The sequence below is a fragment of the Myotis davidii genome, unplaced genomic scaffold (genome assembly GCF_000327345.1).
Source record: "Myotis davidii unplaced genomic scaffold, ASM32734v1 scaffold134, whole genome shotgun sequence".
NCBI lineage: Eukaryota > Metazoa > Chordata > Mammalia > Chiroptera > Vespertilionidae > Myotis > Myotis davidii.
Window position 1 is genome coordinate 3,181,974 of NW_006288853.1, and position 13,679 is coordinate 3,195,652.

General features: G+C 50.3%; 1 protein-coding gene across 1 annotated transcript in view; it reads right to left on the reverse strand.

Annotated features, from left to right (window-relative positions):
* Positions 1–8,422, reverse strand: part of PPA1 (pyrophosphatase (inorganic) 1) — a 49,437-nt gene extending 41,015 nt beyond the window's left edge. Inside the window, exons 1-5 of the mRNA XM_015562103.1 lie at positions 8,394–8,422; positions 6,989–7,063; positions 2,523–2,600; positions 1,374–1,453; positions 887–1,039 (exon numbers count right to left, since the gene is read on the reverse strand). Coding sequence (XP_015417589.1) covers positions 887–1,039; positions 1,374–1,453; positions 2,523–2,600; positions 6,989–7,063; positions 8,394–8,422 — 415 coding nt within the window. The remainder of the gene's footprint in view (positions 1–886; positions 1,040–1,373; positions 1,454–2,522; positions 2,601–6,988; positions 7,064–8,393) is intronic.
* Positions 8,423–13,679: the final 5,257 nt, after the last annotated feature.

Sequence of the window (13,679 nt, forward strand, 5' to 3'; positions counted from 1 at the left end):
CGGGGGTGGGATGATCTTTCTGACACTTGCAGATGAACAGGCAGGAATTTAGTGGTCAGGAGGTCTAGTTCTGCTAAATAGCCGGGGCCTACTTAGACGCTCCCAGCGACAGAGCTGTCTTTTATTAGAGAACAGCTCAAATAAGTGGATATTTAGGTCTTTATTTAGAAGAAATCTGCCTCCTTACCACGTCTTCCCAGTGGTTCTGGTTCTGCCCATGGGAGCCACCTGGGAGAGTAGGACTGAATGGTGTAGTTGTTAGAAATATGGGTGTGGGAATAGGACACATGGCAGGTCTCTGCAACTACAGACTCGCCCCTTAATCACTCCGAGCATCAGCTTCCTCACCGAGAAAATGGAGATGATAATAATGCATACTTCACTGGATTGTTGTGAGGATTAATTAAGATAATGCAGGGAGAGTAAGTCTCAGGATGCCTGGAAAAAGAAAAGATTAATTCATTGTATCTATTATTCTAGTTTAATCCCTTAGCCACATGACTGTCTTGAGAATTGAGACCACGGTATTCTGGCCTACAGACCAGGCGAGCAATGATTTCAGGGGAGGGTACGGCCTCTGCCTCCATTAAGCAGAGAACAGGTAACGGTGAAAGGTATACAACGATGTATACAAGATGTTTGGAAACACATCTCACTGGAGCTGCAAGTACAGGCCTTCCCAAGATTAATTAAGATAATGCAGGGAGAGTAAGTCACAGGATGCCTGGAAAAAGAAAAGATTAATTCATTGTATCTATTATTCTAGTTTAATCCCTTAGCCACATGACTGTCTTGAGAATTGAGACCACGGTATTCTGGCCTACAGACCAGGCGAGCAATGATTTCAGGGGAGGGTACGGCCTCTGCCTCCATTGCCTACACTCACCAGTGATGAGGCTGTCCACAGGGCGGTCGGCATGCAGCCAGGTGGCTGATGGCCAGGCGGCCGCCACTGGTGAGGAGTGTCCGTCGTAGGCAGAGAAGGAGAGGTTTGCAGCCGGGGTGGCCTCAGCCTGACTCCCCTTCTGGCAGGGGGCAGCTGCGGGTGGGAGGCTGAGAGGGTTCCACTAGGAGCAAAGGAGCCCATGGCTCAGGCTCCTTGGCCAAGAAGAGACGACTGGCTACTCGCCATGGGTGAGAACCTTCTGTGCTGCAAACCCTGACCATGCCCTGGGAACCCCAATCATGGGCTCAACTCCACTTCTGACTGGACCCAAGACTTTCAACCCACAGCCACTCAAACCCTGACCTCACGCCTCCTGGATTTTCCTCTACTCGTTTCCCATTGTCAGCTGTTCTCCATTTGCAAACCATTCCCCTGCCCCATCTACGCTCTACCTTTCTCAGCCCTGCTCTCTGCCCCAGGGGCTTACCTGTAAGGACTACATCACCCAGGTTCCTTGCCCTCTGATTGTTGACCAGCCAATGGGAGGCTCCAAGGGAGACTGAAGGACTGGAGAAGAGAGAAGTCAGAGTATTGATCTCCCAACTCCCTGCCTGCCGGGCCCACTACTGCCTGTGAGGCTGTCGTTAAGGGCACATCTGTTAGAGGATTCATCTTCCACGACTCTAGCTCTTTTGGGGCCACAGTGACACTGTTCCCTTCTGCACAGACAGCTGCCTGGGGTTGCCAGTCCCAGGGCCACTTCGCCATCCCTTGCTGGTTCTCCTGCTCCCCTTCCCCCCTGTAAAGGCTCCCTGTTAAACTCTCTTCAGTTAAACCCTTTCTGAGTGCAACACCTGTTTTCTTCTGGGACCCTGACTGTTACACTCTCAAAATCTTTGATGCCCTACCTCACTATCTCCTCCATGGAACACTAGTTGGGAAAAACAAGAAGGCAGTAGAGCAGCGGTTCTCAACCTGTGGGTCGCGACCCCTTTGGGGGTCAAACGACCCTTTCACAGGGGTCGCCTAAGACCATCGGAAAACACATATATAATTACCTATTGTTTTTGTGATTAATCACTATGCTTTAATTATGTTCAATTTATAACAATGAAATTGGGGGTCACCACTACATGAGGAACTGTATTAAAGGGGCGTGGCATTAGGAAGGTTGAGAACCACTGCGGTAGAGGAAGGGAAAAATTAAATTAAATTCACCAGAAGGCCATCCAAAGCCAAGGCCACCACCCACCCTTCACCTTCTCCCGGTGTGGTGATCAGCTGCTTCTTTTGCACAGCATTTAACAAAGCACTTCCATATCTTTCATTTAATCTCACCCTCCCACCACCACCTTAGGTAAACAGATTAGGTATTAGCCCCATTTCAGATGGGAGAACTGGGATCAGAGGGGTCCCATGACTTGCTCAGGTCCACAGGACTATGCAGCAGAGTTGGCCCTGCCCTGTGTGTCTCTGAATCAGTCCCAGGCTTCAGTGTGTTTCTCCAGCCACGTTCAGAAGGGAATGGCTCAGTGTCCAGCCACAGCTGCATTGGGAAGGCATTAGATGTAGTGATTCATGCTGTTGTCTCAGAAACTCTCCTCCTGCCTTCCTCTGGGACTGAATGTGGCCTGACCTGGGGATGAAGAGTCTTCGGGGACTCTTCTGTCGCATCCAGAGCTCAGCCACTAGAGGCCCACTAGAGGCTTGGGACCTAGAGAACAAAGAGACCCTGAGGGGGAGTGGGCCCAATGAGCTGGCACAATCAGGGCTGCAGGGACCAGCAGGTGCCTCAGGGGCACTCTGGTGGGGGAGAGCGGGCCTGCTGGTAGAGGTGAAGAAGCTGGAAGCTTCCAGTGCACAGCGAGGGGAGGAGATAACACTCCCTTGTAGGCCCTTCTAGGGGCGTCTGATTGCACCCAAACATCTTTATTTTCATATGGAAAATGTCAAACATGTACAAAAGAGAATGTTATAGTGAACATATACAAGCGTCTGTAGTTTAATGAGCATTACAAGAAAGAAGAGTACAAAGAAACCCCATGCATAAATCATCTGCTTTCAACAATTATCAACTCAAGGTCCATCTTGTTCCACCATGCTCCCACCTCTCTTTGCATTATTTTGAAGTGAATCACCACATGGCTTCTTTTCATCCATAAGTATTTCAGCTTGTATCTCTAAAAAATAGGATCAACACCCCCATAACCACAGTATCTTTATCACACCTAACAAAATGAACAATTATGTCATAATATTATCAACTAGGGGCCGGGTACATGAAAATCATGCACTCAGGGGGGAGGGGTGTTCCTCAGCCCGGCCTGCACCCTCAGTCGGACATCCTTAGTGCTGTTGTGGAGCATCTGCCTCCTGGTGGTCAGTGTGTGTCATAGCGACCGGTCGTTCTGCTGTTTGGTCAATTGGCATATTAGCCTTTTATTATATAGGGTTATCCAGTATCCAGCATTCAAAATTCCTGATTGTAGCATAAATTTTAAAAAATAATAAGATTTCTGTTTCTGTTATCTATTGCTATGTGGCAAACCATGCCAAAATTTAGTGGTGCAGCACTGTGGCTTGGCAATCTGGGTGGTCCTTCTGCAGGTCTCTCTCGGGATCACTCACCCAGCTGTGGCCATCTGATGGCTCAGTGGGGCTGGAGGGCTCAAGGAGAGCTGTTTCACAGGGCTGGCGTTTAGTGCTGGATGCTGGCTGGTTTCTGCTATCTATTACTATGTGGCAAACCACTCCAAAATTCAGTGGTGCAGCACTGTGGCTTGGCAATCTGGGTGGTCCTTCTGCAGGTCTCTCTCGGGATCACTCACCCAGCTGTGGCCATCTGATGGCTCAGTGGGGCTGGAGGGCTCAAGGCGAGCTGTTTCACAGGGCTGGCGTTTAGTGCTGGATGCTGGCTGGGGTGTCTTGGTTGTCCTCCACATGGCCTCTCATCCTCGAGGCCTGGGCTTCCTCACAGCTTTGTGGTCCCAGGGTTCCAAGACAGCAAGAGAACAAGCTACAGGCTTCTTCAGACGTAGGCTCCAGAATTTTCGCATCATCACTCTGTCGCATTCTGTTGGCCAAGGCAAGTCACAAAGTCAGCCTAGATTTGAGCCAGAGGAGAACAGTTTCCATCTCTTGGTCGGAGAAAGAGCAACATTACATTGCAAAGGGTATGTGGACACAGGGGATCTGATTCATTAAGGTTCGTTATTATAAAATCGACCACCATCTCTACATGGAATTTGGTTGACGTGGCTCTGAAGTCTCTTCCAGTGTCTAGGTTCTTCTTCTGTCTCCACCGCCCTGCAATTTATTTGTCATGTAAGCAACTAGGTCATTTGTAGAGCTTCTCGCAGACTAGATTTTGTTGATTGCTTCCTCGTGATGTCATGTTCTACTCTCTGTCCCCTGTATTTCCTGTAATTGACAGCTAGATCTAGAGGTTTGATCAGATTATCTGGTGGCCTCTTTTTTGATGCCACCCTTAATCAGTGGGTTCAGGAGATGTCAGCCTGACCCCTCCACTGCCAGTTCCCTGTCAGCTTTTCATCAGTTTCGTCAGCAGCAGCCACTGAAGATTATTGCCTAGACCCCTCATTGCATCTCAAATACAATCCAGACTCTTCCTGCCTGGTCCTGAGCCACTCTCTGGTCTCACACCCTGACACGCTCCCCATTATGCTCTGGCTGCCTTATGATGGCGCCTGCACACTCTTGCTTTTCCAGCCTGAAGGTCTTCGTCTCTTCCTATTCTTTCTGCCTCTTCCCCTCTTTCAGCTCCCAGCTTAAATGTGGTCTCGGAGAAGCCTGACCTGATCATTCTATTTAAAGCAGGTGCCCACTATCATCTCTCTACCATCCTGTTTATTTTCTGCAATCTGTCAATATTTTATTTGTTTTCAGGGCTATTGTCCCCCCACCCACCCTCGAAAGCTCCTAGAGAGCAGGATTATCCCTGTCCTGTTGGCAGCCATATTCCCAGCGTCTCATCAGTGCCTGCCCAAGTATATTAGTTGATGATTGTTGACTGAATAAATACTTGTTTGAAGAAGAAAAGGAAGAACAGGTGAATCCTGACACTAGATGACAGGATCCTATCCAAAGCTGGCGTTACTGGTGTTGGAAGGTCTTCTCCAGGGTCCTCCAGAAAGAACCCTCATCGCAGGGTCTGCTGGGAGCCTCCCCAGGCAGCTCAGCCCTGCTGAGCCTCCAAATCAACTCTGAATCAGTTTCCATGACCTCAGGGAAATCTGGGGGTGCAGATGGGTAGAGGAAATTGCCAGAAACTGTCTGGCTAGATCCCCGTCTGCGTTTTCTCACTGGCTTTCATTCAGCCTCAGAGAACGGCTTAGTGAGCTCACGTTCCAAAATCTCTCTGGGAATGATGCTGCCCATCTCCAAACCCTTGGCTGAGCCTGGGCATCTGTCTCCACTCCGGCCAGTTTCCCGCATTGTAGACGGATCCTTTCTCGAGGAGGAAAAACTTCCTATTCCTGGCAACTCCCCTGGGCTGGGGGGAGAAGGGGGGAAGGTAGGCAGGGCTCCCCCTAACCTGGGCTCCATGCTTGGGCTCCATGCCAGCAGCTGGAGACTTCACTAACACCTTTTTTTTTTTTTTTACAGAGGAAAGGAGAGGGAGAGTTAGAAACATCAATGAGAGAGAAACATCGATCAGCTGCCTCCCGCACAACCCTCTCTGGGGATGTGCCCACAACCAAGGTACATGCCCTTGACCGGAATCGAACCTGGGACCCTTCAGTGCACAGGCCGACGCTCTATCCACTGAGCCAAACCAGTCAGGGCTCATTAACACCTTTGACTTGTCTTTCTGGCATCTGCCTGGTGCCTTTGTGGATACATTACAGCCTGTGAAAATTTCATCTCCAAACCCAATTAAGCCCTTCTCCTGGGGCAGCTTCTTGGAGGTCTCAGGATATAATAATGTTCGCCTCTAGGGCTCTTCGATGGTCTCAGAGACCAAGCCCTGGCTGCTGAAAGCTGAAGCTGGGATGGGCGGGTGGGGGGTGCACCCGTGTGTGCGTCCCGGACCAACACCACCACCTGGAACTTGTCACAAATGGAAATTCTTAGGCCTCGCCCCTGATCTGAGGAATCAGAAACCCAGCTGTCTGTTTTAATGCATCTTCCTGGTGATTCCAATACATGGTCCAGTTTGAGAATCACAGAACCAAAGGACTGAGACCAGATCCCCTGCAGGCAGTGCGTACACACAGCCCTCCTCTGCCTTCTTCCTGGTGACTCCGGGCGACAGAGTGAATGTTTGTGTCCTTCAACATTCATTTGTTGAAACCTAATCCCCTATGTGATGTCCTTGGAGGTGGGGCCTTCAGGAGGTGATTCTATCTTGAAGGCAGAGCTCTCGTGAATGGGACTGGTGCCCTGTGAAGAGCCAGAGAGCTCCCTCGTCCCTTCTCTGTCAGGACAGAGAAAAGACAGTAAACCATGACGAGGGCCCTCACCCCATCTGTGGGTGCCTTGATCTTGGACTTCCCAGCCTCCAGTACTGCGAGCAGTAAGTTTCTGTTATTCATAAGTCACCCAGTCTGGGCTGTTCTCCTCCAGCAGCCTGAGCAGACTAAGAAAACCTCACCTCTGTGGGAACTCTGAGTTCTCCTCTTTAAAATGGAAACACACTTCCTGGCTGTGACCTCCGGTGGCTCAGGTCACCTCTCTGGGAACTGGAGTCCTCACTGATAAAATGAAGAAACGTTCACACGTATTGAAAAGGGGTTGTGGTGAGGAGCCAATGAGATAATGAGAAAACTTGGAGAATGCCGGGTGCATGACCCTTATTAGGGTTAGGCCATGAGCAGCAGTTCTGACTACTAAACTACACAATGGTTGTGAAGATAATATTTTTATAATACTCTTGGTCTGGGCCTTTCTGCAATGCCTCCTGTGTGAGAGAGGAAACAGCACCAAAAAATGCCCCGAGCATGGTCAGTCTAGGTATCTCCAGGGAGTTCACTGCCTTCACACTAATAACTTCATCGTTATCGCCACCTGCCTGCCGGTCCTTGGTAACACGCAGGAGCTCAGCCCTACACTGGAGACCTGGGTTCCCCATTCAACACCCACTTGCCGAGAGCCTCCTGGGTGAACACAGGCTGGGCCGGGCACAGGGACCTGCGGAAGAACACAGCATAGGGGCTGCTGAGAGCACAAAGCGGAACACGGTACGAATGGCTGAAGGGCACACGAAACAAGTTCAAGTTCGTGTAATCTCAAAAATGCAATTTTAAAAGAGCGTCAGGGCAACCTTTCCATCAATCAGATTGTCAGAGATGAAAAGTGCTCAGCGAGGGCCAAGTGTGGCTGTGCACTGAGGGGGTCAGGGGGGCACAAGGCAGCTCAGCCTTCGAAACTGGGACACATCCAGCCAGTGCCCTGACAAGGGACCTGCTCTCCCAGCCAACACTCCACTTAGGGATTTTCCTGAGGAGGAGGGCTAATGGTGCGGGGGAAATACTGACCAGGGTAGTAATGGTTACAAAACAGTATGTAACCATGCGTGCCTTAGAAATCTACATTCTGTATAAAAGTGTGTGTGTGTCAATTCACCATAGCTAAGATCTGGAAACAGCCTAAGTGCCCATCAGTAGATGAATGGATTAGAAAACTGTGGTACATCTACACGATGGAATACTATGCTGCTCTAAAAAGGAAGGAACTCTTACCATTTGCAACGGCATGGATGGAACTGGAGAGCATTATGCTAAGTGAAATAAGCCAGTCAATGAAAGAAAAATACCACATGATCTCACTTATTCATGGATAATTGAGACCATTATACGGGGAAAAAAATGAACACATATGTAATACCCTTTGTAATAAAAAATAAAATTTGAAAAAAAATAAAATAAAATAAAAAAATAATAAAAGTGTGTGTGTGTGTGTGCGCGCGCGCGCGCATGTGTGTACACACTAGTAAATGACAATATAAAAGTTTGCCCACAGGGGATGTTTCAAGTGACTTTCCTTTTCACTAACTTCCATTTTGACCTTTCATATCAGAAGGAAGTTCTGATCAATATGATTTAAAAGCTGGTTCTAAACTCTGACTCACATCAAAGTCACATGGTTTTTAATAATATAGGAAACCGCCACCCACACGTAGTCACACACTGAATCAGAGTCTCTTGGGGTGGGGTCTGGGCACCGGTATTTCTCTTAAAAGCTCTCTTAGTGACTTCCAAATGCAGCCAGATTTGAGAACCACTCAATTACACAGTCCCTCGCCTCCAGGAACTTGCAGGTGGGTTTCGTGATGCTTAACCCTTTGGGGGTCACCAAAGAGACCCTCATGCATTTGAATTCATTTCACAGATGCTTTCCGGGGCTTTGTCCTGATATACCAAGGCACGGTCTCTTTCTACATGGAAGTGCGTCTTTGAACGCTTTCGATCCTCTCTCAGAGAAAGCACTCGATGTTGTTCACACACTTTCGGGGGAGCAGTGGGAATTTATTTGGGTTGTGGCCCACCTTGCACACATGACCCCTTCTTCTAGCATTGTGACGTTTCCCTCGGGGAGTCAGCCTCCTCCTTACATGCAACTTTCCAGGTACTGTCAATCAGGGGCCTGCACCCACCGCTACCCAAAGGATGGCCAATCTGACCTCTTTTGCTTCGGATGTGACTCTGGGTCCTGGTATCACAGCTTTTCTTTCCACTGGGTGACCTACCCATACTCTTTCCAACACATTCCTATTGTTGACCAGTTAGCCAGAGCCAGTTTCTGGTGGGTTCAATTCCCAGCCAAGGGCACAGACCTGGGTTACAGGAGGCAACCAATTGATGTGTGGGTCTCTCTCACTCCCTCCCTCCCTTCCTTCCACCCTCTCTAAAAATCACCCTCTCTAAAAATGGGGGGGGGTGGGGAGGGAGAATATCCTTGGGTGAGGATTAACACACACACACACACACAGACACACACAGACACACACACACACAAAGGAAAAGCAAGGCTCTAATGGTGCAATTTCAGTTATTAGCGAGAGGAACAAAAGGTGTTTGAGGAGAGACTGCATTTCATTCTTTTATATTTGCATCTTAAGTAGAACTGGTAAAAATTAGTGATGTTATCAGTTCCACTCTCTGTGCCTCGGTTTCCTCATTTGTAAAATCAGGGTTTATCAGCTGCTCACCCAGGCTATTCCTGGCTCTAATAACCTGGGACCTTCACAATAGAATGGGCCACACCACAATTGGAGCGGAAATGCTGCAACTGTTGCCTCAACTCACAGCGGGCAGCAGGACAGACTGCATCGGTCAGACTACATCAGTGAGAACCAGACTGACCCCTACCTGGCCTCTGCCTCCCCTTCCATTCCCCACTCCCAGCCGGACAGAAAGGTGTAGCCGTCTTCTGGAAAAAGCTGGAGAGCTGCATTTTATGGGGGCTGCCGCCCAAGTGTCCATCCTTTGTCCCCAGACCTTCACGCTGTACCCCAAGCTCAGTGTTACCATCTGTTAAATGGGGTGGAGTGACCTACCTCTTGCCCACCTCCCAGACTGGATGGGCAGCTCCAGGGGGATGAAATGCTTTACAGAAAAGAACAGGGTCCAGTGTGTCTGGAAGCATTTCCATGGGCATGGAAAGCAGAACCCACTGGAACTTCTAAGATGCTCCTGTGTCCTGGGCTGGAGTGAGACCAGCTGGCTTACTCCCCTCCCCTCCTCTTTCCAGTGGCCGCCTTCCCTGCCTTGGGCCCTTTCCCACAGCACACCCACCCCCAGCCAGTGCAGTGTCCATCCTCCCAGAATGAGCCTCCCTCAGCCACAGAGTTCTGAGGCCCAGGCAGCTGTGGAGGCCGCTGGTCTGGGGTTGGGCTGGGATGGGGTGGGCAGTGGATCTGACTACTGGCCTCTGCTACTTATCACACAGCACAACACCACCGCCAAGGCCCGGGGGGAGGCCTGGTGGAGGCTACTGCCTGGTTGGCCCCAGCAGCCCTGCAGGAAGCCCCACAGGTGGCAGTGTCTGACCACAGGTATCAGGAGGAGGCTCCTGGGCCCTCAGAGACGTCCAAGCATCCCCGCTTCTGCCCGGGTCAGCCCCCCTTGCTCAGGCTGGATACTCAGAACTCGGGGGGAGACAGCTTCTAGGTGGAATGACAAAGTTCTTCCTGGTGTCCAGTTGGCTTGTCTTCCTGTAACCTGCCCCCATCTGTCCCAGTTCTGCTCCCTGGAACCACCCAGAGCAAGAATGAGCCCCATCCCCGAGTTCATCCCCCATGGCCCCCCTTCCTCCCACCAGGACACCCCAGGTGCTCTTAGTGAGAGGGGTGCCAGGCCCATCTCACTGTCAGCCCATTTTAATTCGCCCCATGATTTTCCTCAAGAACACAAGCCAGATCTCCCCCATTAGAATTGTAGGAAACTCATTTTTTGGATCTAAATCCAGGATTTCGCATTTCACTTACACTTTCACTTCATTTTCTTGGTTCGGATCCAGCATTCCAGCATGTTGAGATAACCCCACATCTTCAATCTGTTGCCATGTGGGTGTAGTGGCTTTTGCACAGATTTGATAAGCATAACTTTTATTTTCCTTTGAAGTTATTTAACGTCATATCAAGATCAGAGCTTGAGAGACCTCTATGCTTCATTCAAGCCTTTTTAATATATATATATATTTGATTTCAGAGAGGGAGAGGGAGAGACAGAAACATCAATGATGAGAGAGAAATGACGCTCAACCACCGAGCCACGCCCACCTGGGCCATTAAAGCTCTTAATGAAAGCCTGTTGCCAGTCCTCCAGGCCCCTTTCTATGTCTCCCCCGCAGTTCAGTTCGTGGAAGGTCTCTGCAGTGGCCTGCTGAAATTTCCTAAGTCATCTTCCCACCTCCCAGAAACCCAGTCCGGAAGAGGAAATGCGGTAGGTGTGGCATGATTTGTTAGTGAGCACCCCTACTGCCTTCTATTGAGCACTACATTATGTTCTTCCCTTTTGAGAAATTTTATTTTTATAAAAAAAGATGTGCTTATTATAACATGATGTGCTTATTCTAAAACAGTCCCCGTGGCCAATGCATTTGTGATGCTTCTCAGCCCAAAGGTTCTAGGGGGTGGACAGTCCCTGTCCCTGCAGCCTGCCGTCACACGGCACCCAGGACTCTCTCTGCTTTGCTTTCTTTGTTTGATGCCATGAACAGGAATCACCTAACAGTGCAGGAGAGGGGCAACCTTCACCAATGGCGAGGGGCAGACAGCAGTCAGCTCCCCACCTTCTGGGGCAAAGCTCGGCTCTGCGTCTTTCTCGGAGGGTCTTCAGAGGGGAAGAACCCCTAGCTGCCCACAGCTAACTCAGCTCAATAATGCCCCCGTTGCGTTCCTCTCTCCCGCTCCCAACTCACTCTCCTGAGTTCTGCTTCCACGCATGATCTCCCCCATCAACTCCCTGTACCCAAGTCTTGGTCTTAGGGTACGCTTTCAGAAGCAGGAGAATCCAAACACAGATATCAGTGACTCTCTCTCTCTCTCTCTGCATGTATTTTACATACATAAACAATAATAAGCCCATGTACTTTTGCCTAAAGGGGATCATACGACGCGTGTTCTAAAACCTGCTCTTTTTGATTACTCACAGTAGGCAGTGAACATGTTTTCATACCAGTAAGTAAAATGCTAGACACACTTCTTAGTGTCTGCATAGTATGCGGTTGGAGGTGTGTCTGACCTTTGACTTCTTGACTTGTGGACATCTGGATGGTTTCCAGCGTCGCACTGATGAAATGCTCTCGTGCACAGGGTGTCCTCTGAGGAAACGCTGAGCTGCGTGATTGCTTATTGTCTCCTACACGTTTGATCACTTACCCTGGAACTTTAATAGAGGTCAACGTTAATCTTAGGCGCTCAGAGTTTTTTAAAAAGCTACCTTCCCATCCTTTGTGGAAATCAGGACATTTTCCATCTTCAGTTTTCTGGCGCTTTGTTCTCTGTCATTTCCTTTAAGGCCATGATTACATCTGCAAATGCCTCCAGGACCCTGAGATGCCATTGATCTGGGTTGCAACTGTTTGTGGCTTGGTGCCTTCTTATCACTTATTTCGGGTTTCAATGTCCTCCTTAAGCCCTTTATGCCACCATTTGAAGTAACATGGCCTGTGTGCTGCCCTGCCTGCCTTCCTTTCTGAGTTAAGGTTACACCACACATCCCTAGCTCGGAGCAAATTCCTTCTTGGTCTCCTCACGGAGACTCTGTCTTTGCCAGTTTCCCCAGCTTCCGGTCGCTGGGGCTTGGTGCGTTGCTAGCACTATTTTTACACATCCTACCAATCTTCCAGATCCTTCTGCATATTTTGTTTGTGAGGCCAGTCTCCAGTGGAGGGAGGTGGAAGGGTGGCTGCAGAGAGGCTGAGGTCTAGACCAGAGTACAGTCCCTGCCTGGGAGGAGGAGGGCCCCTCCCTTCCCCAGCCAGTCTCTTCGGAACACTGCCTGCAAAGTGCTTCGAAATGGTCATTAGCGAGCTCTCCCCAAGGCAGGTGATCAGTGCTGTTATCTGCACTTCTAAACGGCAGGGAGGATTCTAAGGGCTGACACACCCCCGCAGAACAAGTAGGGCAGCAGGTCAAGGAGAGGCCAGGAGCACTAAGCAGCTAAGCTCCAATCACCGAGACTCACCGAGGGCCCCAGAAGGCACCCGGGCGGAGCCAGGAAGCCAGGGCGTTTGAGTGGGCTCTGCCAGGAGCTCCCCGCCTGTCCTCAGGCAGGTCACTCCAGCCGTCTGTGAAATGGGAGAGGTTTGGACCAGAACGTTCTCACTCGAACAGTTTACCTTTTCCTCTAGAGCAGGGGTGGGGAACGCTTCGCCCTCGAAATAATTTGGTCTGGCCCTGCCAAGGCACGAGGGGTGAGTTAGTTAAATGTTTGACCCAACATAGGAGGCTGATTTTTAAGTTGGTAATTCTGTGTGGCCCGAGAATGATGTTATAAATATCCACATGGCCCTGGACAGAAAGGTGCCCCACCTTGCTTTAGAGAACCCAAGGCGTTTCCTTCTCTGGGGCTGGGGCATGCTGAGCTGCAGCGCTGGCGGGGGTGGGGATGGGACCACTTGCCGCTGTCCGTGGTCCTGACCTGGTTGCTGCCTGGAGCAGGGATGGGGTGGTGAGGGCCTCTAGCTCAGGGTGGAGTTCAGGTCCGCCTCCACAGTATTAGGAAGAACATGTCTTTGGGAAGGCGTTGAAGCCTCTTGAGGACAGTGGGCAGCTCTCTGGGGGCAGCCGACTAATGGCCGACCTTGGCCAGGTTGCCCCTGTGCAGCCCCTTCACTTCACAGACAGGAAATGGGGCCAGAGCGGGGAAGGGACGCGTCCACTCACAGAGCTGGTAGGGTTGTATCAGGGGTTAGATGAGTTCTTCTTGCTAACGTGCTCAGACACTCCAGGTACCCCTACGCTACGTGTTTGTTAAGTGAAAATAATAGTGTCTGGCCTAAAACTCCAGGCAAACTCAGGTTGGCCTTTCAGATTTAGAAAGAAACCTAACTTGAACCTTGAACCCCGGAGTGCTTTCCAACTTGCCCGCCTGTCTGCTCTGGGGGTCTGGGCTGGGACTTGGCATGTCTTACCAGCTCGCTGGTGTCAGAGCTGCTGGTCCAGACCCCTCTTGGAGAACATGGACCCCGAGGAGTGAATTGCTAAGGGTGTAATTTCTGGCATCAGTAAGGGAAAAATTGGGGGACAACAGGGTTCCTTTATCCTTCCCCAGGTGTCTGGATCTCCCCAGGGCTGACAAGCTGCTCTGCAGCAGCATTAGGGTAT